At 43.3% G+C, this 24,145-nt stretch overlaps 1 protein-coding gene across 6 annotated transcripts in view; it reads left to right on the top strand.

Moving 5' to 3' along the window:
- GRHL2 (grainyhead like transcription factor 2) overlaps positions 1–24,145 on the top strand; it is a 162,206-nt gene that overhangs the window by 67,530 nt on the left and 70,531 nt on the right. For all 6 annotated transcript variants that reach the window (XM_047725823.1, XM_047725822.1, XM_047725818.1 and 3 more), the window contains exons 5-7: positions 1,798–1,853; positions 4,931–5,087; positions 9,604–9,715. In XM_047725823.1, the coding sequence (XP_047581779.1) occupies positions 1,798–1,853; positions 4,931–5,087; positions 9,604–9,715 (325 nt within the window). The remainder of the gene's footprint in view (positions 1–1,797; positions 1,854–4,930; positions 5,088–9,603; positions 9,716–24,145) is intronic.

The raw sequence follows: 24,145 nt of genomic DNA, 5'->3' as shown, positions 1-24,145 counted from the left end.
GTCATGGAATCAGAAAATCCCAGATTTTTTGACAGTTGAAGAATCATTTGTCTTTTTATGGTAGATTCTTAGCAGATGTCTCTTCTTCCCACCCAAGAAAAACACTAGAACTCTAATATTTAAAATTTAAATATAACATTCTAATACTGCCTGATATCTCAAGTCCTTTCAGGGTAGTCATTAAAATATATGTTACCATACCTTCTTTACTATCATTTTTCTCAGTGCAAATGAAGAAAGGTATGGATGCATTATATCAAATCACAGTAAGGTATAGTGATGTTGGCTGTCTGCCTGGGTTTTGGCATCCTACAAATTATATTAAAAGGTTTCCAAGCAGTTGGTAACTGTAACTGGAATGACCCAAACACTTTGACTATAATTCTCAGTACTAAATCACATAGAGCCAGATAACCTCTTAATGTGATCAGGTCTCATAAAGGATTGTGATATTTTCCAGGTGGAATAACTTTATTTTTTTTTTTAATTATAAAGACAATATAAAAGGATTCAGGATAAAATTTTGAGCTTGAAGGGCACCTGGGTGGCTCAGTTGGTTAAGCCACTGCCTTTGGCTCAGGTCATGATCCCGGAGTCCCGGGATCGAGTCCCGCATTGGGCTCCCAGCTCCGTGGGGCGTCTGCTTCTCCCTCTGACCTTCTCCCCTCTCATGCGTTCTCTTTCTCTCTCTCTCTCTCTCCCTCTCTCTCTCTCAAATAAATAAACAAATAAAATCTTTAAAGAAAAATTTTAAGCTTGAAAAAAGCAATATCCACATTGGTCACATGTCTACTATTTTTAGTTTTTCAGGTTCTTGTCCAAATGCAGTCATGTTTATTAGAGTAAGATTCTTTACTTTAGTCAGTATATAGTTGAAAGTCTCCTTGAATCTGAGCAGTTGTGGTATATCACACCTTCTCACACCACCTGGGGGATTAGAACCATTGAATTTATAAATTCACTATGTTGTAGTGGGCAAGCCTACCCTTAGGCTTCAGAATTCTGTGGCCTGGACAATAGATTCACTGAGGGCCATGTTTACTAGTACTGGTGCACTGTGTGTTGTTATGGGTTTACTGCATGTTCCTTCAAAGAAAACCTTGGAAGTGCATCTCCTCTATCTCTTCCTTAAATGCCCTTCTTTCTCATCATGCTACCCTCCTACTCCAAAATTTCCTAAATCTTAACTCTACTAAGTGTAAATACCTTTTCATCGATCAGCCCTGTCCAATAGAACTTTCTGCATTTTACAGATGGGGTAAATATGGCCCTTGTCTCAGTTTATGCAGGTAGCAGGTAAAAGAGTCATAACTTGACACTGGACAGTCTTGCTCTAGAAACTATGCCCCTAACCACTCTGAATACCGCCCTGTGCTGTGTATGCTGTGTCGACTCCCTGTAATCAGTGTTCCATTAACTCAGAATTTGTGATTTTTGGGAACGAGCATTAGAGATGATAAAAAATGGACGAGATGTCTTCTGTGTTTGAAGAAACAGGTTCCAGTACCTGCAGACACTTTTGGAACACCTGCAGGACATGTGAATATGGACATGTGAATAATATGCAAAGCACAAATGCCTCTTCTGTTGAGTGTAATTCTCAGTGTGCATGTGGTATGCAAGTTCTATGCACAAATGGTAACTATTTTTGTTGTAGAAAACACAATACTAAAAAATACATTATCTTCCTTTCTGAAGTGAGGATAAAACAGTTCGGGCACATTTGTCACTTTCCTTCCTGTTTTTGCATGATGACTTACCTATTTGTTTTAATTTGATAACTTTTAAATTTTGCAGAAATTCCGGAGTGCTTCAGTTGGGGCCGAGGAGTACATGTATGACCAGACATCAAGGTAGGCTGCCTGGAGGTGTCCCTAGAAACTAATGAACTGATAACACTTGAAATGTACCCCTGAGTTACACTTTTGAACCTTTGAAAGAAAAATCTTTTCTCTATACAGTGACTTCTAAATTACTGTTACCTATAGTCTGAGGCCCACACCCTTTTTCTGTCCTTCTGTTGGTTAGATCGCTCTCCTTGGGGGGTTCTCTGAATCTCAGACACATGGACCTCCCAACACAGCATGTGAAAAAATGGGAACTCTTTGCCTTTCTTTTTCTTTTCTTTTCTTCCTTCCCCACTTCTTTCACATCAGCTCTGCTTTTATTTCCTGTTGTGGCTAATGGCGTCACAATGCCAGCTACCCATTTGAGAGGTGTCAAGATCTGCCTGACTTTGTGCTATGCTTTCGTCACACTTGGCCAGGTGCTGAACATTCTGTTTTACCTGTCCTGTCCCTTGCAACTTTCTCTTGTTCCTGTTCTGAACTGTTGTGACGTAACTTGATCTTCCCGCCAACACCTTCTTTTCCCTTCTGTTCCACTGTATGTACTTAGCTACCTGCTATCATACTCTGCGTTGCCTTCCATGTACAAGCAATGAGAGAGGTATGGGAATACGATAGAACCTCTCCTTACAAGAGGCCCATAGACTTTTGGAAGGGACAGATGTAGTGGACAATTGTAATACAGTTTGCTCAGTGCTGCTACAGCGGTACATAAACAGAAAGCTGAGAGGACTTAGAGGTCTCTGTGTGTGTGGTGGGGTTTGGGGTGGGGGTGGGGGAACAAAGCTTGCAGGGAGGGGCATTTGAACCAGATGTTGAAGGATTGTGAGCCGGAGTTTTCCAGGGAAAGAAGATTAAGAACATTTTAGGTAGAGGGGCTAGATGATCAAAGACCTTGGTCATGAGCATGCTCATAGACCGGAGAGAATGGCAAGAAATGAATTGATCTCTCCCGTTTTACAAAGCTTATCAGTGATGTCACCATTTCAGACGGGATTATACACAAATTACTCAAGACGGTAGTCAGGGCCTTTACGTGCTAGTTCCTTTTTGCTTTCAACCGTGGGTCCCACTGTATTTATGGCTTCTTTGCTTTTACGTGTGTGGCCCTCTTCTGTTCTCTCTGTTTCCACCTGAAGTCCTCCTAATCCTTCAGGGTCTTGCTCCGACCTCAGGCTGCCCAGTCATCCTTCCCAGATCACCCGAGTCAGAATTTCAGTGTGTGGTGAGGTGGGGAACATAGAGTTCCAAATCACCTTCTAAAATGTGGACATGCATATATAATTTGCATGCTATAAACCCCAGTCACCCTGTAATCAGCTGTCAGGCTGGTGAAAAGAGCTTTGACCTACCAGTCACTTGACCTGCCTTCTCTTCCTGCTGCTGTCATTGTCCACTGGAGTGAGCAAGTTTCTCAGCCTCTCTTTACCTGTGAAATGAGGAAGGTGGTTTTATTTCCCGTGTTATGGATAGGCTTGGGGAGCATGAACCCCCCAAAATTATGTTCAAAACCATTTCTTTTCATATGTGCTTTTATCTGGAGAGAGGGTTCACAGCTTTTCATGTTTTTGTTTGTTTGTTTATTCACTTTTTTAAATGCAGCCTGCACCCTAGATAAGTTCCTGGCTGCTGATGTAGGTGATTCCTAATATCCTGTCCAGGTCTCAAATTTTATGATTCAGTGGCTATTCTGAAATTGCTTTTTTCAGGCAAAAGGACAGTGAAGTTGGTTCTGTCTTGAATGATTTATTTCCCACCCTGTTCTAAGATACATATTCTGGAATTTGCTTAGTTTCTCAGCTTATGAGTGAGGTTTTTATCATGAAAAGAGGAATATTATTGTGCTTTACAATTTCTTTCTCCTCATGAAAGTTATAAAAAATTAAACATGATAAGAGACTTCCATAATCTTGTAAGCAGACCATTTTAAGAGGTGAACTTTGAGGCAGTTTTATACCTAGCCTTTCAAAGACTATGAAATTAAAGAGCTAAGAAAATAGGCCTAGTGAAGAGCTTCTGATGATTAAAAAGGTTCATGAAGCATTGGTTATTGGATTATCACTAGGAGCCATCCTGCACTATAGCAGAAATAAATATTTCTGAAAGAACATATTAAACTTTTTGTTTCTTTCGTTTTTAGAAGGATTGTGGTTCATACCTTTTATTTTAAATAATTGATATATTCCTCATGGCTGGGGAAAAATCAGTGTTTTTATTTTGTAAATTAAGTAACATTTTCAAAATATTAAGGAAATTGTGTAGAGCAGGGATTTGCAAACTTTTTCTGCAATGGGTTACATAGTGAATATTTTAGGTTTGGCACTTTATAGATCACAACTACTGAACCCTGCTGTTGTAGTGTGAAAGTAACTGTAGACAAGCCCTAAATGAATGAGCATAGCTGTGTTCCAATAATTGGAACACAGGGAGGTGTTTACAATAATAGGCAGGGCGCTGGATTTGGCCAATGGAACAAACCTTGTTTGCAGACTCCTGATTTGGAGCAGTAGTGACCCTTTCATGAGTCCTTTTGCCGTCTTAAAAACAGAAAACAGCAAAGCCAACAGTCTCTGTTATGGAACTAGATTCTCAGTAATGAATGTCTGAGTTTTAGACATTTTGAAATCTTTTGAAGTGGGATATCACTGTTTGCAACATCTTGGTGATACAAAAAGAGGGTTAAATATAGGTACAAATTGCACGAAAGCTTTCACACATTTGGCTTGCTGCCAGCATGAAAGTGGCAATCCTAACAATTCTTAAGCCTCAGGCATTACTGATTGCCATCTAAAACCTAACAGGTTCTCCTGGCACAGCCTTGCATAATTGGACAGGCACCTCGTGGACTTTCTCCCCTTCTAAACCATCTGGTTTATGAGCCACTATTAGAGATGTTGTATACATTGTATTAGCAGTGACCTTTGGTTCCGGTCGCATCCCTTTTGCCATATGCTGTGTTTTGTCTCTGAAGTAGAGTAAATAGTGGTTCATATTCCTACAAAACTCTGTAAATGTGAAATTGATTAGGAAGGCAGAAGTGTCCGAGCGAGTGAATCTGACCACTGTTTGCTTTCTGTTCACAGTGGCACATTTCAGTACACCTTGGAAGCCACCAAGTCGCTGCGTCAGAAGCAGGGGGAGGGCCCCATGACCTACCTCAACAAGGGACAGTTCTACGCCATAACGCTCAGCGAGACTGGAGACAACAAATGCTTCCGACACCCGATCAGCAAAGTCCGGGTATGGGCCTCATGTCTCAAATAAAGAGCAGAGGGATCACGTGAAGGGAATTGCTGCCTCGCAGTCTTGTGGAAGGGTGTGGAAAAAACTCCAAAATAAATAATTCTAGAACAAATATCAGAGAGTTGGAGCAGGAGAACTTACTGGCTTACAGTTTATCATTTTAATCAGTAACCAGTAAATGCCAGGGAGGGGACATGGTTGGGACATGCTTTCTGACCGTATCCAAGGAATTTTCCCAACTTCCTTCATTGCCTTTGTGCTACTTAGTTGTTGTTCTTGCTTTCAATCAATTGATCTTAATTTTTCAAGCAAGAAGCTGTTAAGTCCGAGCTTATTTGTGGGCAGGGAAAGAGCGGCTGCTGTCTTCCATACGGAAGGTGTGATTTATCCTGTGCCCCTGGGTCCTTTGCAGCTGGGTTTAAAAAGCCTTCTGCAGCCCAGTGCTTGCTTACTCAGGAGTCAAATGAGGCAAGATACGATCCCTACCAGGACTGACTCGGTGGAATTTTCACCTTCAGGAGTATTAGTTCTGCTTGTGGGAAATGGAACTATGCTGGAAGCTGACCAGCTTTTGGCATTCTTGCTGCCGCCAAGAAGGGAGGAAACTGGTCATCCTTCTCTACAGAAAAGGAAAATCATAGCAGAGCTCTCTGAAAAGAGGTTGAAGGGCCTTCCTGCCCTGTTGTAAAATGATTTATTCTACATGCTCTGTACGTGGTGCCGACCCTACCGTATCTTGTCCGTAGCTACTGCCTCCTCAGCCCTTCAGCACATTGAGACGAATGCGGTGCTGTGCCTAGAGCATAGGGAGTTTACCCCCATCCCAGACTTCCCTGCGAAGGAAACAAATGAAGTAGAAGAGAAAGAAGAGCTTTGGGGCCCCTGCTGGCCAGCTTGTCTGTTACTGGCTTTAGGTAAAACAGCTTCAGTGGTGATCTCTGAGACAGCTGGGGTTCCTGGCTGTGTTTCAGTGAGAAAGACAAGCAAGGATTGCTGCTCATTCCTCAGCCCAGCAATTCTTCCTCCCTCCAGGCTGTCCTAGTCCCAGGTTAGAGCTGTAGAAGGTGGGGCTGTTGAGAGTGAGAAAGAAGATGTGGAGCTCATGTCCCATGCAAGGCTGAGCCTGTTGCAGGTGGAAAGGTGCCTGGTGTGTTGTGTGCCTGCCAGGGAAATTGATGTATTCCTACCCTGTGGTCAAGGCTGTAGCGGAGGGATGCCTTCCTTCTCCTCCTCCTCCTCGACCTCCTTCTCATCATCATCTTAATGGTGGAAGGATATAATAACAATAACAATCATAATAGTAATAACAACAATAACAATGGCAGAGAGATGCCATAATAATAACAACAAAAGCCACAAAATAACAACTAATGTTTATTGGGTATATCTTCTATGTGCCAGGCACTATGTCAAGTGCCATATATCTAGCAATTCATTTGAAACTAACACAACCTTATGAAATAGGCACTGTTTTTATAATACTATAGATGAGGAAACTTGGTCTTTTAGAGGCTAGTAACTGGTCAAAGTTACACAGCTAAAATGTGAGGGAACCAGGATATATCCCAGGCAGTCAGATTCTTGGATTTATTCTCTTACTCACTAAGGTACACTGTGTTCAGAGACATAGAGGGCTAAAAGCCAGAGGCACCATTTTAATTCACCAAGAGTGTTAGATTGAAGTCCTTAAGAGAAGAGGGCTCATTGTAGCCAATATGAAACAGATGGGATGAATAATAAATTATCTACATGATTTCAATGAAGCAGAATTCTTTTTTTTTTTTAAAGTTTTTATTTATTTAACAGAGAGATCACAAGTATGCAGAGAGGCAGAAAGAGGAGGAAGCAGGCTCCCCGCTGGGCAGAGAGCCCAATGTGGGGCTCGATCCCAGGACCCTGAGATTACAACCCTAGCCGAAGGCAGAGGCTTTAACCCACTGAGCCACCCAGGCACCTGAATCAGAATTCTTGAAGAGTCCCTGTACTGTCGTGGCCTTAGAATGTAAACCATTCACTGTCTTTTCAGGGTGCCGATGATGGTACTGTTAAGAGGGTGTATATGAGATATACATTTCCTTGTAATTTACAAGACTGTTTTTAAAAAAAACTAAGTTTATCCAGAATTTTCTTACCAGGCATCCACATGTGAGGGTATAGGGGTGTGAAGTCCAGCATATATATCCAGAGATGGATCCCAGGCTAAAATGCCTCTGGCTTTTGGGATTGTTCTTACTCCTCAGCTCTAGGAGAGTGAGCAATCTGGAGGAAAGAGGGATGCACTTGGAACTTACCCGCATTAGTTTTAGAGCACAGTGTTTTATTCTGAGTTGAAACATGTATGCTTGGTAATATAGCATTTTCAAACTGCCTTTCTTTTTATCACTGAAGATAGAAATTTGCAGACCAAGAATATGCCATTACTTAGGCTGATATAGTCATTTGCTAGAGAAAAAAAACCTGTTATTTTTAGTTGGAACAGAAGGAAATAAACACTAAGAGGCCATACAGTGAACTTTTACATATACAGTAGTCCATCCTCCCCCCTTATGTGCAGGAGGTACATTCTAGGACCTCCTAGAGGATGCCTGAAACCGTGGATGGTACCAAGACGTATATATGCTATTTCCTCTCCATACATCCCTATAATAAAGTTGAACATATACAATAGCACAGTAAGAGATCAGCAACAACAGTAATAAAAATAGAACAGTTACAATACACTGTCATAAAAGTTATGTGACTGTGGGATTCTTGGTCTCTAAGTATCTTATTGTACTGTACTCACCCTTCTTCTGGTGATGATGTGAGATGATAAAATACCTATGTGATGAGATGACATAACATGACGACACGGGTGTTGTGACCCTAATGTTAGGCTACTACCGACCTTTGGATGATAGATCAGAAGGCACTCATCTGCTTCTAGATTATGGTTGACCAAATGTGGGTAACTGAAACCACGGGTAAGGGGGCAACTGTAAGTGGCAAAGTTTGGGGAAGCAGGAGAGGGAAGAATGGAGAGCTTGGAGCTCATAGTTCTACCAGCCCAGAAGCGGTTCCCCCTCTTGTCACTTCTCCATGTACCTTTGAGGTTCCTGCTGCTTGTGAGTTCGAATAATATGGATACGTATTTCTAAACTAGTTTTCCTAACAGACATCTGCTTTCTTGTGTAACAAATGCTCACACGTACTTTGGGAAGAAGCCAGATTTTGAATGGACAGTCCAACTGCAAGCATGTATATGACATCTATTATTTGTCAGGCAGTGGGGCTGTTGACTGAGTAATTGTAAATAATTAAGTAAATGGAGAGGGCGCCTGGGAGACTCAGGGGGTTGAGCCTCTGGCTTTGGCTCAGATCATGATCTCGGGGTCCTGGGATCGAGCCCCGCATGGGGCTCTCTGCTCAGCGGGGAGCCTGCTTCCCCCCACCTCTCTCTCTTTGCCTGGCTCTCTGCCTACTTGTGATCTCTCTTTCTCAAATAAATAAATAAAACCTAAAAAAAAAAAAATTAAGTAAATGGCTCTAAGTGTGCAAAATGCCACGAAGGAGAAGTTAGTAAGGAATGGGAATCAATGAAATACTCTGGAATAGTAGGAAAATATCTAAGAAATATTTTGGTTTTGGAATAAGAAGGAGAGCGCCAGTATCCCTGATACTGCAGTTAAAAGGATTTTGGGGAGTTCATTTGTGTTCGTAACTTCTCTTATCTCATAAGTGACAGTCAGTTAATGTGTATGTAGTTTAATGAGGGTTTTTATGATTTAGAACCAGAATGGGCTTTGGATTCTTATTTCTACAAGATAGAATTAGTTTTTCAAGCAAGTATATCCAAACTGTGTGGAAATAAATAAAATAGTTGACCTTGTCTCTTTTGGTCTGTGCAATATCTGTAGCTGAGATCTGTGTTCCTCAGTATGAACTTAGTTTGTAGTACTTCTCTCATTACTCCAGCATTTCAGCCTGAGGCACTTAATTAGGCTAGAAACAGATGCTTGCTTCTTTACACATGGTACCAAATCCTTCGTTTAAGAATACAAAATTTCAAAAATGTGTTTGTTTTCAGTACAAAAAAAAAATGTTTTTGGTATTCCCACTCACCTCACAAAACAGTAAATGTGCTGTTAATTGGTTAATTTGGTTGTTATGACTCATGGTAAAAATGACGTGGGGGCGCCTGGGTGGCTCAGTCGGTTAAGCCTCTGGCTCTTGATCTCAGCTCGGTCTTGATCTCAGGTTCAAGCCCCGTGTTAGGCTTCATGCTGGGTGTGGAGCCTACTTTAAAAAAAAATGATGCAGGATTCTTTTTTCTGTGGACTGTTCTCATTCTCCATGCATTTTTTAAGTAGACCCGTTTTTAAACAAAAACTGTGCTGCTGAGCTTGTCTGGGTTTTTGTCAAGCAAGATAAGCAACATCGTAGAAATAACTCTGATAGAACTACTGGAAGTAAAGGCTGTGAAGCCACAGAGGTGCCCAACAGAAAGTAAGACGCATGGTTCTCCCTTCTGCAGAGCGTGGTAATGGTGGTCTTCAGTGAAGACAAAAACCGAGACGAACAGCTGAAATACTGGAAGTACTGGCACTCGCGGCAGCATACGGCGAAGCAGAGGGTCCTTGACATTGGTAAGTTGACTTTGACCTCCCTGTGTGGTCTTAGGTAAACTGACATGTTGTCATGCTGCCCAGCACACAGCTCATAGCTGGGACCCACGAAGCTCTTGGGAAGATATGCCAGGCACTAGTCTGGGCACTTTTCCTTTGTGAGTACGTTTAGTACAAATCAGGCAGAGATGGCAAAATCAGACCAAGCTGAGTGCGGAGCACTGTTTGTTCTATGGCCGCTGGCTGTGACTCGTATAGTAATAGTGAAACATTTGGATTTGCAAGGACTATGTCAGTTTCTAAAACATGTTTCCATGCCCTAGACCGGATGCACTCCTGTCCCCCGGTGACATGAGTGACCTCAGGATCATTTGGCTCTAAGGTACTTGTGAAGGTCCCATGACTGCAAAGCGGGTTCTGGTTCTCTTAATTCTCTGTATAGTGTCCCTTTAGTGCCAACACATGCCTGCTGCTGATAGTACTAGGTGGTCTGGCAAATGAAACCTTTGAGAGATCTTTTCCAGCAGTAGAGGAGGAACGGATCAGCAAGTACATTTTCTCGGTGTATTCTCAAACACAACGTTCGTTCTCTAGAGCCCAGGAGTCCCCTGGGTGGGACTCCAGGTTCGGCCAGAAAGACAGAGTCCACGCCAAGTGGTCCCATGGCGGGAATTTGTTACAAAGATTGGGAGGGCTGAAGGCACTGTGACACTGTCTGGAGATGAGCAACAGCAAGACTGCGCTGCTATTAGCTGCAGGCCTGGAGGGTCAAAGAGGAGGTTGAGGGTGTTGGGGAAGCCCCCCAGCAAGAGCTCGAACCATAGTGGGGATTGCCTCAGTAGGAGCTGGGACCACAGACAGAGCAGCTTTGCAAGAGGAGAAAGAACAACAGAGGAGTCACTGCCAGACACACCTCTCAAAAGAATGCCAAGAGGGAGGAGGAGAAGGAATGCCCTGTGTTCTCCCTGTCTCCCCCTCTCCCACCAGTGCTTCCCAAGGGCCGAATGTTCCCTGAAGCTACTGGGTACATGATCCTAGCAAATGTGGTTTGCAGGACTCACCCTCTGGGATACAGAGTAAGACAAGGGAAGTCAGGGATGGAATCTTAAAAGTTTCTAGAGATTGCTTAAAAATGCTGACAGTAATATATGTGTTTCTAAGTAATTTTAACGCTTTATATGCTGTTTTTATAAGAAATAAGTAATTTTGCATCTGTGGGCTTTCTTACCTCGTTTTGCAAAGCAAAAGGCTGCAGTCCCAGGGAGTATAGGCAAAGTAAAGGTTTCCCTCCTGTCGGGTATCAGAAAGTATTACTGAGCCATTAAAAGGTATTACTGAACCATTTCTTGGACTTCTTACACACTGCAATGATGGATTTTCTCAGCCCTTCCATCTCATCCTTGCCAGTGTCCCTTGACCAATGGCAGAGAGGTTAGTGATTACGTGAGGGTTAGAGACTCACAATAAAATACTTTGAATCTAATTGTTGGTTTATCCTGCAAGATGGCCACACCCCTCCCTGCCTCAGTGCATGCCCTCGCGCACGTGCCCCCCCACACCCTTCCTATTAGCTAGTCAAACATGTTTATCTAATAAACCAGCAAACTGAGGCCCGGTGAGGCCCACTGATTCACTTTTCCAGGTGATTTATCCTCAGATAATTAGTGCAAGAGCTAGGATAAGACAGTCTTCTTCACCCAGCTCATATACAGAAACTACAAGATCAATTGACTAGGACAAGGGAGTGGGGATACTTGCCTTGACCTGTTTGTAGCCATCTACATAGAACTCAGAGGAACAATTTTACTTTATTTGAAAAGTTAGCCTTATAATTATTACCCAAGAAAATGAGAGGAGCAATTAAATAGAAATATGGACTAGATCCAAATAAGGTAAATAATAAAAGCATTTTACTGGCTTAGCCGTTGGTTCAGCTTTGATATTGTTATAAGGTTTACTTTTCTTAGACCAGAATGATTTCTCAGCTCACCCAGGGCTTCGTATCTTATCTCTCTTCTATTTTGCCTCTTGCCTGCCTTCAGACTTTCCTCTATAACCCTTTACACGTGCATTTGCACACACATGCACACACATGATTTATCTTTGAGACTTAGGACTTTCACTAAGAAGCTTTGTGGCTCCTTGGGCCACCTGCTCTGAACCTGAACCCGAGGAGTATTAAATCAGTCCTTTAGCTTCAAAGGGCAAATTGATTTTCTGACTACAACCTCAACCTGACAGAGGATGAAGAAATACGCAAAAATCTTATATAATTCATTCCTCTGTTAGACTTATCAAAAAAGCAAGCCATGTGTTCTTCTGCCAGTGGTGGTTAATACCATCTCCAGCATAAAGAGGGAGCTGACTCCTGGGATGGTGTGTACATCTGTGTGTGACTCACACCCTCTCAGCGGGTAGCTCTGGAGTGCGGTGCTGAGAACATTGGTAAAGGCTCTGCCTTGCTTCCACCAGGGGTTAGAAATGCCTGCTGACAGTGGAGGGAGGTTGAAGGGTGCCTATGCCCGTAGTTGTTGGTGTGGGTTGAGAACTTTCTAGTAACTAAAGAAAAAAAGGAAGAGTCCAGTGTTTTAAAATGTATTACCTTTCTTAACTTCCACGAAGCTGGAGGTTACAGTCAGGGCTCGTGGTTGCAGTTTCCAAATCTCCACCAGTCACTGTGGTCCCCAAGTTCAACTGGACCCTCTAGGTAGTGACCTTGAAGCTGGAGTTAAAGACTGAGATAGGGCTCCTTTCACTAGAGGAGAGATTCATAACCTGTGGTCTTCAGAGTCTATGGGTGGGACTTAGGGGAAACTCCAGCTTCTAAAGTTACACACAACACACTTTTGTGTGTAGAGGTGTGTGTATTCTTTCTTCTCATTTTTCAGGGTTCCCAGGATAACCAGCCCTCCTCTAGTTCTCTGTCTACCTCCACTCCAAGCAAAGCCCAGTGGAGCTTTCACCTCTCTCCGTATCTTTCCTTGTTCCACATCCCCTCAGCACTCATGCTTAAGGATTGCTCTGTGGTCTCTTGAACCCTGTAATGACGGCCGGTGAACATTCTACATCTTTCCTGACATACATTTCTCTCACTCGGATTAGAACGTTGGTTGTTCTTCAAGGCTGCTCCTCATCTCCCACATACTTCTGACCCTCTGAGTAGCTCTGACCAGCCAGTACTGCTGGTTGCCAGGTTGGGAGAAGCCCCTCAGTGTCACTGATGGTGTCCTTTCCTTGGGTCTATGTAAAGGAGAGTGGGAGCCCGAGGGCCTGGGGTGTAGGGAAGGAGGCTGCTCTCAGAGCACGTGGAGCCTTGGCTCCCAGGTTCTCTGTATCCTGATTGACGTTCCCAGCGAGGCTGCTTCTGCATCACACCAGGCCTGGCTCTTCTTGGACCCATACTCACACACTACCTGGTTTGTTCCTCACATTTGCAGGTCTTTGCTTATTGTCACCTTATCAAAGAGACCTTCCCTGTCACCTTAACCTAAAAAAAGGCACACCCTCATCACTCTCCAGCCCCTTAACCTTTATTTCACAGCAGACATCACTACCCTACATGGTACATACGTATGGATGTTTCTGTTTCTCAGTGTGCCCACCCTCCAATCAGAAGGTAAAGCCCATGAGGGCAGACCCTTGTCTGGTTTAGCACAGGGCCTGAGACATAGTGAGCTGTTAATATTTCCTAAATGAATGAGTGAATGAATGAACCAGTGTGTGGATAAAACTCTTACTACACTGACGGAAGTCAGTCCTCTGGAAGGAGTGAACTCTCTTAATGTTACCCATGTGTTCCTTGTCTTCTGTGTACCAGGCTCTTTCTAGAGATCATATATAAACGTCTGTCCTCAAAACTCATTTTGTTGTTCAAAAACCGAGGTGGTGAACAGTAAACAATTTTACCCAAGGTCGTGTACCTGGTAAGTGGTGTTGTTGGGATGGAACCCCAAGGGTGCCTGAGTTTGCACTCCTCGTTTTTTATATTTCTCTGTCCTCGCACCACTGTACGTCGTCTTTATATGGCAACCCCTAGGTAGTCTTGGCCCCAGTAGGCCCTGATGACTTGTAGAGTGACTGCAGACATCCGGGACCTGACCGTGCGTGGACGTCCTGTGTCTCCCCGCTGTGCCTTCCTCTCCAGATGTTGGGAACGTTTTGCAGTCTGGGGGGTGGGACTCTTGGCTGCTGCTACTTCTGACGTTTCTGAAAGCCAGTTCAGATATGTGGTTCTTGTACATTAGGCCATAAACTATTTCGTTTGGGGGAGGGGGGAAGGAAACATTAGCAATTAGTTCTTACTTGATAAAAGTAAAACAAACAGACCTTGGCCCTAGTGGCTTCTGCTGCTTTTCAAAGCACGAGCAGAATTCTCCAAGCCTCACAAGTTCTTTCTTGTGAGCTCGTTGAATAACAGCAATTATTCCAGGTCATAAATGAGTTTACATTCTGCAGCCCAAGGAGCATTCCTGTGCCAATTAGACCTGAGACCTCCTGTATGGAAGGAGCCACTTAGCCACTTAGGTTGTTTCTGTTTTTGCTCGTCTCTGATTGTGGACGTCCCTTTTTAAGGACATTGAGTTAGTGCTGGTCCCATGGTGCCTTGTAGAAAGGCATAGTTACTCCATATTCATTCAGCAAACAGGCCAGACCTTTTATTAGAACTAGTGATTCAGAGGTAATTAGGACAGGACCCCTGTCCTCAAACTGCTCGAATCTGGAGGCAAGACGATGAGTGGCTAAGATGTCACACAGTGAGTGGTGTCTTGGAGGGGCACTTCCCTGAGGAGATGTTTCTGAAACCCTTCCGAAAGGACGACAAGAGCACGCGAGGTCAACAAGGTGGGGGTGGGTGCTGCAAGCCAAGGAAACAGCACATGCTCGTACAGGAACCAGGGCAGAAGAACAAAATGAGATTGGCAGATAAATTTTATCAAGTCTGATAAATTGTTAGAAATTGTTAGCACGGATGGGAGAGGGTGGAAACTGTCAGATGTACTAGTGAGAGCGTTCCTTGATGGAGCTAATATGGACAGTAAGGTGAAGGAAGAAGTCGTGAGTGGAGGGGATAAGGAAGAAGGGTTTAGTAGCTGTGGAAAGGCTTGCTTTTTAAAGGGGAATCGGAGGGGTGCCTGGGTGGCTCAGTCGATTAAGTGTCCAACTCTTGGTTTCTGCTCAGGTTGTGATTTCTGGGTCATGAGATCGAACCCCATGTTGGGCTCCTTGCCGAGTGTGGAGTCTGCTTGAAATTCTCACTCCCTCTTCCTCTGCCACTCTTGCTTGTGCTCTCTTTCTCCCTCTCTAAAATAAACAAATCTTAAAAAAAAAAGGGGGGGGTATCGTAGGGTGACAGAGGTGTGAAGCATAGATGGGATTTGCTGGTCTCAGGCTCTGAAAGAAGTCCTGAGTAAAGCTGTTTTCCACGTGGTGCAGGCTGAGACTCTGGGCCTCCTATGAGGGCTAATCAAGCCTAGCAGGGCATGTGGGGTCCAGGCCCTGGAAGGCTATAGGCGTTAGAGGGCCATTGACTCATGCTGCCTGTATCCCAGTGGCAAACCTGCCCCACAGCAGGAACGTTTGGGAAATGCTAGCTCAGTGTCTTCCCAAAAGAGCAACACTGCAGCCTCCTCCCAGATATTGAGGGTGATGAAGCTCAGGCTTTTTCTCCCTTGGCTGCTTTAATACTATTTGGGCTTCATAAAGCCTAGTTGTGCAGTTTTGTCAGGGAGACAGTCAAATGCGTGTGTGTCTGTACTTTTTTACACTGAGCTGTGGCATGCATACCTAGTTTTAGTTAATCCATGTTTTTCTGTTGTTGAACCGAGTGGATTTTAGAAAGCCAAGAACACCTAAGAGCGTGATAATAAAAATTGTACCTGCGTGTCATCATTCATCCAAGTGGGTATAGTCCATCTGTACCTCCGTCTTCCCAGATTGCTGATAAGTACAGTTGGAGGGGACTGTGCGTAAATAACAAACAGATGGGATATTGTAATGAAATGACATTTCTCTCTAATGAGGTGCAGGACTTGAACTCAGAGGCTTAGGATAGCCAGGGAGGGTTTTGGCCGCACTGTGGAGGGACGATATCTGTACGTCAGAGGGGTGATTCCAGGCCAGCGAGGGGGACAGGGTGAAGGGAGGGAGAGTCGGGCAGTGGGAAGACCAGTTGGAGCCAGGTGAGTGACGGAGTGCACCCAGAGGAGTGCATTGTAAAGGCGGGGACGGGGCGGGGAGGGGGGGTGCGCAGTGTGGGGGGATGCAAAATTGTCCCAGGAATAAGAGACAAATTCTAGATCTGATAGATCCTTCGTGATGACTGGCTTTGGATGACTAAGTGGGGGTCCTACTGATGACTAAATTGGGGTCCTACTCCTAGGTAGGGGTGTCCAGAGGAGGGACGTGGCCAGGAAGGGCACGCTGGCCAGGGGCAGTGTTCAGCCAGGGGCAAGAGGACTTGGAGGCACCGTCTGTACACAGAGTAGGTGGGACTGACCCACGACTCGTCTGCACATTAAGGTTATCCGGTTCTGTGCAGTGTGAGCCATTTAACAAAATATTCCAAATGAACCACAAATGATAAAATGAACTGGACTACATATCAAGCTTCCTCCAACAGTGGATAATTGCAAAACCACTATCTGGGGGAAGGCCCATTTTTCCTTTTTTTTTTTTTCTTTCTTTTGTTTTCCCATTTGTTTCCTTTCAAGGAGGGAAGGAAAGTTAGGAGGTTCAGCAACTAAAATTAACTTTATAGAAGGAGAGCCAGAAGCTATGATAGATACATTGAAGCATGGTCACATACAGTTTCTATCTTCCGAACAGAATTAAGGCTTACTTTACTACCACTTACTTTACTACCTTACAGTGCAGATGTTCCAGAACAAGAACTGTGGTTTTTGCATCTTGCCAGTGGGTGGTGTGGATTGTAATGTGATGACGCTGATCCCACAGGCCTATCCGGATAAGCCTCCTTACTTTACAGTCACATCCATGAGCTGTTATTGATATAAATTTGTAGCTAATTGTGAAACCAACTATTTGCTCTTCATTCCGTCTCTGTCTTCAGTTTCGACTCACAGTAACCTATCCCTGTATCGGGATGTGTCAGTTCTGTTGTTACTATTAATGCTGTAGTTTTCCATGGTAATTAGCAGGCAATTATAGTTCATCTCCGATTATTAGCGTGTGATTATCGGATTTTCATCTGTGCCCTCATACGAATCTTTCTTTAGAGCCAATTTTTAAATTACCAGTTTTATGTTAAGGTTAAGCTTTTCTTGGAAACTTGAGTTCCAGCGAAAAGGAAACATTTTTTGAAGTTTAGTTCTCAATAGTTTTCTTTGGGGGTCAAAGATAAGCCTTTTGAAGATTCTCCAGCATAGAATTTTGCTGTGAATTACTCTGCTTAGCTGTTCTGTCCAGGCCTGGGAGTCTTTCAAATAGGAATTGTGATTAAAATGAAGTAACGCTGTTTCTCTCTCTCTCTTTTTTTGAGTTTTCTAGAGGAGGCTGGCTTCGGATGTGCCCTACAAGGGTGCTTTCTTTCAGGTCTTACCGCCAAACCTGGGCTGGGCCACCCAGCGCTGGGCAGAAACGTGGCAAGGTGGAGATTCGGGTGGTGGGTGGGAGGCAGCTGCTGACTCGGCGAGGGTCGGGTGAGGTCAGGTGCCAGGTCGTCTGCGTGAGGTCGAGGCCTAGGACACGAGAGTACCCTACAACTCGCCTTTCTTTTGGCTGGGGTGTCCCACTGACCATTTAGTTTTCTCCTGTGGAGGGCTCTTTCCAGAATCAAACAGATCTGCTCTCTTCCTGTAGTCAGGAAGATGTGGGTCTTCCCTTCTTTAAAGATAACTCCGTTAAGTGGAATTTCGAATTTTGATCCTGGATGATTTTCACACTTCTGAATAGATATGAAAAGTAAATTTGACTCAGAATAAAACAAAACCTCTTGAGAGCCCCTAACATTAAGAATGTAATCACAGGGCTGCTGCGGTCAGGGCTGTGAGTCAGAGGTGAGTTGGAAGGACAGCCTTGATTCCTGCTTCCTCCACAGCAGGGAGGAGGTGGGGAGGAGGGCCAGCACCACCCAGCAGGGGTCCTCCCCTCCCCCACTCTAGACGCATGTGTGGTACCTTCTGCTCTGAGCAATGTGTTGTAGCCACAGTGGCAGAACATTCTTTTTCATCTTCAACTTTGATTAGAAAAACAGTTATGTGATAAACGTGTAGGAGGCTAATTAAGGTTATATGTTTTCAAACATTTTAAAATGCAAGTACTCTTCAAAGTTTATTCTTAGTTCAGACAGAACATATTGATTTTCAGTGATCACGGAGCTACCGTGGGTTTTCATTTATTGCAGAGCGTGTCTCACTGTGAGTCCTAGAAGCTCATTCTGTTGGGGACAACAGCTCTGGGGAGAAGCACTTCCTGCTCAGCTGTGTGCTTAGTATGACCCAGGGGAACCCCCACCTTCCCACCAGCAAAGGGTCCAGAACAGAGCCAGAGCTCACAAACTGCCCATGTCCAGGCCCTGATTCTTGGAGCCTCCCTTTGAATTATTAGGTGGGTCTTCCTCTTTCTTCCACTCTATGTTCCATACCACTAATGTCTCTCCATCCAGTTCAGCCTGGCTTTTATTAAAATTTTTTAAAAAGATTTTATTTATTTATTTATTTATTTATTTGAGATAGAGAGAGAGAGTACCCAAAGAGGGGGAGCAGCAGGCAGAGGGAGAGGGAGAAGCAGGCTCCCCTCTGAGCAAAGAGCCCAACCTGGGACTCAATCCCAAGACCCATGACCTGAGCCACAGGCAGAAGCTTAACTGACTGAGCCCCCCAAGTACCCCTTATTAAAGTTTTTTAATGCCAAGTCTACAGGCCCTTTTTTGCCCCTCACTAGTTTTCCTGGTTACTTGCAACCTCTTCTTTGTTCCTCTGTACGGCCTCCTTGTTTAGAATGTCCCTCCCTCCCTCCTTGACCTGGCAGACATTTTACCCCTGAAGACCTGGCTCCTCAGTCCCCACTTGGATGGGATCTTCCTTAACTTTCAGGGAGAGTCAGTGGCTCCCACTATGGGTTTTGGTTTCTCTCTAGTCAATAGCACTTTGCTGTGTTTCACTTGGTTCATCCGTGTACATTCTGTCCATCTCACTGAACTTCTTGGGTGGAGAGAGAATTTTTAACCTTTCTATATACCCAGCACCTGGTACAGAGCCTGACATAGCATAGATGCTCACTAGTGTTGACTAGTTGATGAACACACTGCCACGTATGGTTTTGTGTTTAGGTAGTAACAGTTATGGTAAGCAGGTGAGGGTCTTGTTACATGAGAAATACAACTGGGGTGGCACTTTCTCCTCTTGCATGCTGAAAGACTAATTTTTGGTAGTATTTTTCTGATGTCAGGAGGCTAGATGTGCATTTGGTACCTTAATTTCTTAGATTTTTACATATTATTTTATTATACCACAGCCATTTTGATGAAACTAGTTTAATAACTAAGACTAATTGTTAACATAAAAATAGAATACATACATAATAAAGCAGGGGAGATGTCCCATTTTTAACTTAACTAGAAATTATTACTGTTTCCTGGAAGCAAACAAATAGGAAATTGTTTCAAAGCAAACTTACAAAAAAAAGTAGCTTTCCAAAAAGATTTGGAAATTAAAAAGTGTAACGAATGTGGCCCTGGATCATTTTTCTTCACTGCTCCTAGGAACTATGTTTACCTGGTTCCAGGACATTATTGTTTACTAAACCCTTCCCTGTAAGGGTTTCCTTACTGCTGACAATTTTAAAGTCATGAGTGGTTAACCAGAAGAAATGTTACTGAAAGGATTAAAGCAGGGGACCGATACTTAGAGACTCCTCTGAGAATCGTAGTAGACCCTCTACTTAATACCATAGAATGCTTTATTTTCTGTTTTACATCTTTTCCCCCCTACATTTACTAGACACTGTACTGTCTTTCCCCTACCATTTTCGGTATCTTCAGCTATGGAAGACCATGCTTTCTTGTCAAACATGTAATCTGTGCTTTTATTTGATTTCATGTCTTTCGTTTGTGGCCTCATTATTATTTTCTTCAGAGATGCTTTTAATAAGACTGCAGGTAACCTGAAAGTCTCATGTTTTTAGCATTATCTGATTGGCTTAACAATTGCAAAAAAAAAAGTACCTGGAGATACACTCTGATAGTTTCATGAGGCTCATCTCTATATCAAACAAACTACAGAGCTGGTATTGTCAGCCGTTAGCATTTACTAGAAGCCTCTCTCTGGCTGCACACTTCAGCAGAAACAAATTTACGTCTTTGCAATACCCCCAAGTGCGAAATTGGGCAAATCTAAAGTTTTCCTTCTTTGTTTACACAACCTAAAACTTGCCAAGAGAAAGTTTTTCCAAAATTAAATTAAGCCCTTTGAGGTTGGAGAAACCAAAATAAGGCGAAGCTAATCTGTAGAAAAGTCTCTGAACAGGCTCCAGGAATGCGGAGCTGCCACTAGTTTCTCTGCTCTCGAAAAGACAAGTATTGAAATGAGGGGGCGCTGAAGGAGTGAGTGTCTCGTCATTGGCCAGGGGTCCTGTGAGGTAGGTGCTGGTTTTCTCTCCATTTCGCAGATGGGGAAACCTGCTTAGAGCAGTTACGCAGCTCTGCTTAGGGGGTGCTGATGACCTTGAACCCTGAGCGCTGTCTCTGGATGCTGAAGTCCACACTGCAGCGGAGAACAGCGAACAGAAGCAAGAGCTTACCTCCTTCGAAGGGCAGCTTTATCTTCTTCAAGAACTCTGTTTAAGAGAATTGGAATTTCAATTTCAAAATGCTGTCTAAGTCTCCTAATAATTGGTGGAAAAGAAGTAAACAGGAGTAGCAGCCTGAGTAATTCAAGTAGCAGTTCATGCAGAAATCGTTCATGTAATGAACTAGAACAGCTCAAGCAGTGCCCCTCCACCCCACCCCCACCCCCTCTCACCCCCCACCCCCGGCATGCCCATCATGCACATAACAGACTCACCCTCCTGTGTCTGATGGGCAGCCACGGTCAGCGAGAGAGGTTGAAAAGGGAGGCTGATCTGGAAGGAACAAGAAGTGTTGGCGAGGATATGGAGAAAAAGGAACACTCATGCAGTGCTGTTGGGAATGCAAATTAGCCCAGCCACTGTGGAAAACAGTATGCACGTTCCTCAAAGAATTAAGAATAGAATTGCCGTATGATCCAGGAATCACGCTAGTGGGTATTTACCCAAAGAATGTGAGAACACTAATTCAAAAGGACACATGCACCGCTGTCTTTATTGCAGCGTTATTTACAATAGCCAAATATGGAAGCAGCCCAGGTGTCCATTGATAGATGTACGGACAAAGAAGATGGGGTGTTTGTTGGTGTGTATGTGTGTGCATGTGTATGAATATTATTTAGCCATAAATAGGAATGAAATCTTCCCATTTGCAGCAACATGGTTCTAGAGAGTACAATGTTAAGCAAAATAAGTCAGTCAGAGATAGACCAATACTATATGATTTCACTCACAGGTGGAACTTAAGGAACAAAACAAACAAGAAAAAACTGAGAAACCAAAAAACAGACTCTTAACGGAAGTGAACAGATGGTTCCCAGAGGAGAGGTGGGTGGGGCTGGGTGAACTAGGTGAAGGGATTAGGAGTACACTTACCTTGGGGAGCACTGCGTAATGCATGGAATTGTTCAATCACTGTATTGTACATTTGAAAGTAATATAACACTGTATGTTAACAACACCAGAATTAAAATTTTTTAAAAATGGAGGCTAATCTTAGTGGAACTTGAGCAGCTGGAGGGATTGGGTTTGTGGTTCAGATTTAGTGGAAGATAATCCGTGTGAGGATTTACAGTTCTTGTAATGTGTCTGTGTCCTGTACCACCAGTTACCAAAAAGTCATTTCTTTTATTTGAATTTTCTTTAGTCCACAACTCAAAAGTACAGTTGTATGTTTTTGAAACTTATTTCTACCATTGATAGCTGCTAGTAATAGCATGGGTCTTTGAGAGAGACTGGAATGTGTTCTCATAGAATGGCAATTCTCAAGTTTCTTACTCATGATACAGTGCCATCATCTGAGAAAGAGTTCAGTTTTCTGTTCTAAGAGTTGGTTTAACTGGGAATTTATAGTGTCTGGAAATACCTTCTGAGGTGGGAACATGTTGGGGACTTTGTCCTGGAGGGAAGGAGCCCCAGATCTGAGATGATTACGGTGGGTTGGCCACTGTGGGCAGGAACTTGGAATCCTTTGTGCCTCTTCTTGTCCCCACACCTTCCCGAAGAGTATTAGTATACCAAGTGAGAAGATGAAGAATGAACAACTAAAATTGAACATGAATAATTCATGCAGTATACAAAAATAAATTACTTACCAATGCACCTATCCATGCCTTCATGCATTTAGCAAACTGTCAAAAAGTACCTGTCACTATTTTTCAAGAGATAGAATAGTTTGAGTTAAAAATAGACTGAAGAAGTTAAATCTCACCGAAAACATAGACTAATGGGAAGAGCTTAATTTTAAGCCCATCCAAGCTTATTTAAATTCAGAGCCAGAAGCCATATAGGTACTATATAAGCATATGTATTTGTGTGTATATGCATAGGATAGGACCTAGTCTCAGTTTGAAATCAAGTTTACAGATCAAGACCAGCATTTGTAAAAACAAACAAACAAACAAACAAAAAAACCAGAGAGAGTAAAAAATACTAGCATACATGGAACACAGTAATAGGCTATAGTATAAAATGCTTTCCTTATGTAAGTTTATTGTGACTACAATTGAAAGCTAGAACATTGGTTTATAAATTTCTTTGCTAGAAGCAGAGGGGTGACTCAAACACACATAAAGTATTAGGTTTTGCTCAAAGGGAGAATTCCAAGGAAGATTCCTTCTTAAATGATGTTTGTGAAGGTAATACAGTCAACCATGAGAAGTAAACAGGAGTAGTATTTTAATTCCAGTTCTAATATCGAAGTCACTCAATACTGCTTACATTCTATGAGTCACAAATGATGGCTTCATAATTTCAGCCATTATTTTTCTAGATGGTGTGTGGAAAGGTGCTTGTTTGGAAGGTCATATGTCATAGAAGTCAAAGGGCTCTGGCTTTGTCTGTAGGCAGAACTTCTTGGGTTCCAATCCCAGCTTGGCCGCTTCAAAAGTAAGTTTTTATCAGGGAGGTGCTTAACATGTTAGCCTGTTCCCTATTCTATAGAGTAAGGAGAATTTAAAAAGCTACTGGTCAGCATGGTGTGAGGTCATGTTTGTGAAGTATGTACGTTTAGCACACACTTGGCTCTCAGAAACTGGTGGCTGACCCTATTATTTGCTCAGGGACCAGGACCAAATGGTGGAAATACATTCAGAGCGTCTAAAAATCAGCTCAAGTGTCAACATACTTAAGGAAACCCAGGTTACCTCTGACTAGGGAAAAGCATGATAAAGAATAGAATGGATAGTCATCCAGGCTTTAAGAAGCTGCTGCTTTGATTTCGAAAACCAAAAAAAACTCAAAACGTACTTGGACTAGGGTTTATTTATTCTACCTATTTTAAGTCAGAGTGAATGCTTCTAGAATGACCCTCAAGTGTTTCCTGAATTTGAGCTGATTCTGTTTGGTCTTTTTAGACATAGGGAAGCAGATGTTTGAAGAGAGCTGGGATGGGGGAGTAGGGACCGGTATCGTTCCCCTCACCCACTAAAGGACGAGCAGAGTTTGTTCTTAGATATTATCCCTCTCTTCTTCTTCTTCTTCTTCTTCTTCTTCTTCTGCTTTTTTTAAAGATTTATTTATTTTTGAGGGAGAGCTAGACTGTACATACAGGGAGGGGCAGGTGGGAAAGGGAGAGAGAAGCCCCAGGAGACTCCTGGTTGGTTAAGCTTGGAGTCTGACTAGGGGCTCGAACCTGTGACCTGAGATGGGGACCCGAGCTGAATCCAAGGACCTGAGCTGAAACCAAGAGTTGGACGCTTAACCGTCTGCGCCACCCAGGGACTCCAGATATTGTCTCTCTTTTGTAGATGAGGAAATAGAGGTTCAGGGAGCTTCCGTAACTCACTCAAGGTCACAGGGCTTGTTGAGAGAAGGACAGAAATTAAATTCTGGTTGGTAGGTCTCCACCCCCAGTGTCTTTTCTTCATATGCTTTGGGTACCGCCCTATAGATTGATCCCCTGTATGTCCCAACCCCACATATAAACTACCTCAGATCTTTGGCTTTTTAAAAACAAACAGAACATCTTCTAAGGTTGCAATGTAGCACACTGAATTGGCAATCGCGCCGTGAGCCATTTTCAGCATTCCAGGCTCATTATTTCACCAGTCCAGACAGAATCCACACCTTTCGGAAGAGCAACTATTTTTATATTAATTATCCCATTCCTTTTAATCTCCAACAATATACACAACAAATAATTAAAAG

Source organism: Lutra lutra, chromosome 4, assembly GCF_902655055.1.
Source record: "Lutra lutra chromosome 4, mLutLut1.2, whole genome shotgun sequence".
NCBI classification, from domain to species: Eukaryota; Metazoa; Chordata; class Mammalia; order Carnivora; family Mustelidae; genus Lutra; species Lutra lutra.
The sequence above is the reverse complement of the archived record's forward strand: the minus strand, read 5'-3'. Positions and strand labels throughout refer to the sequence as shown.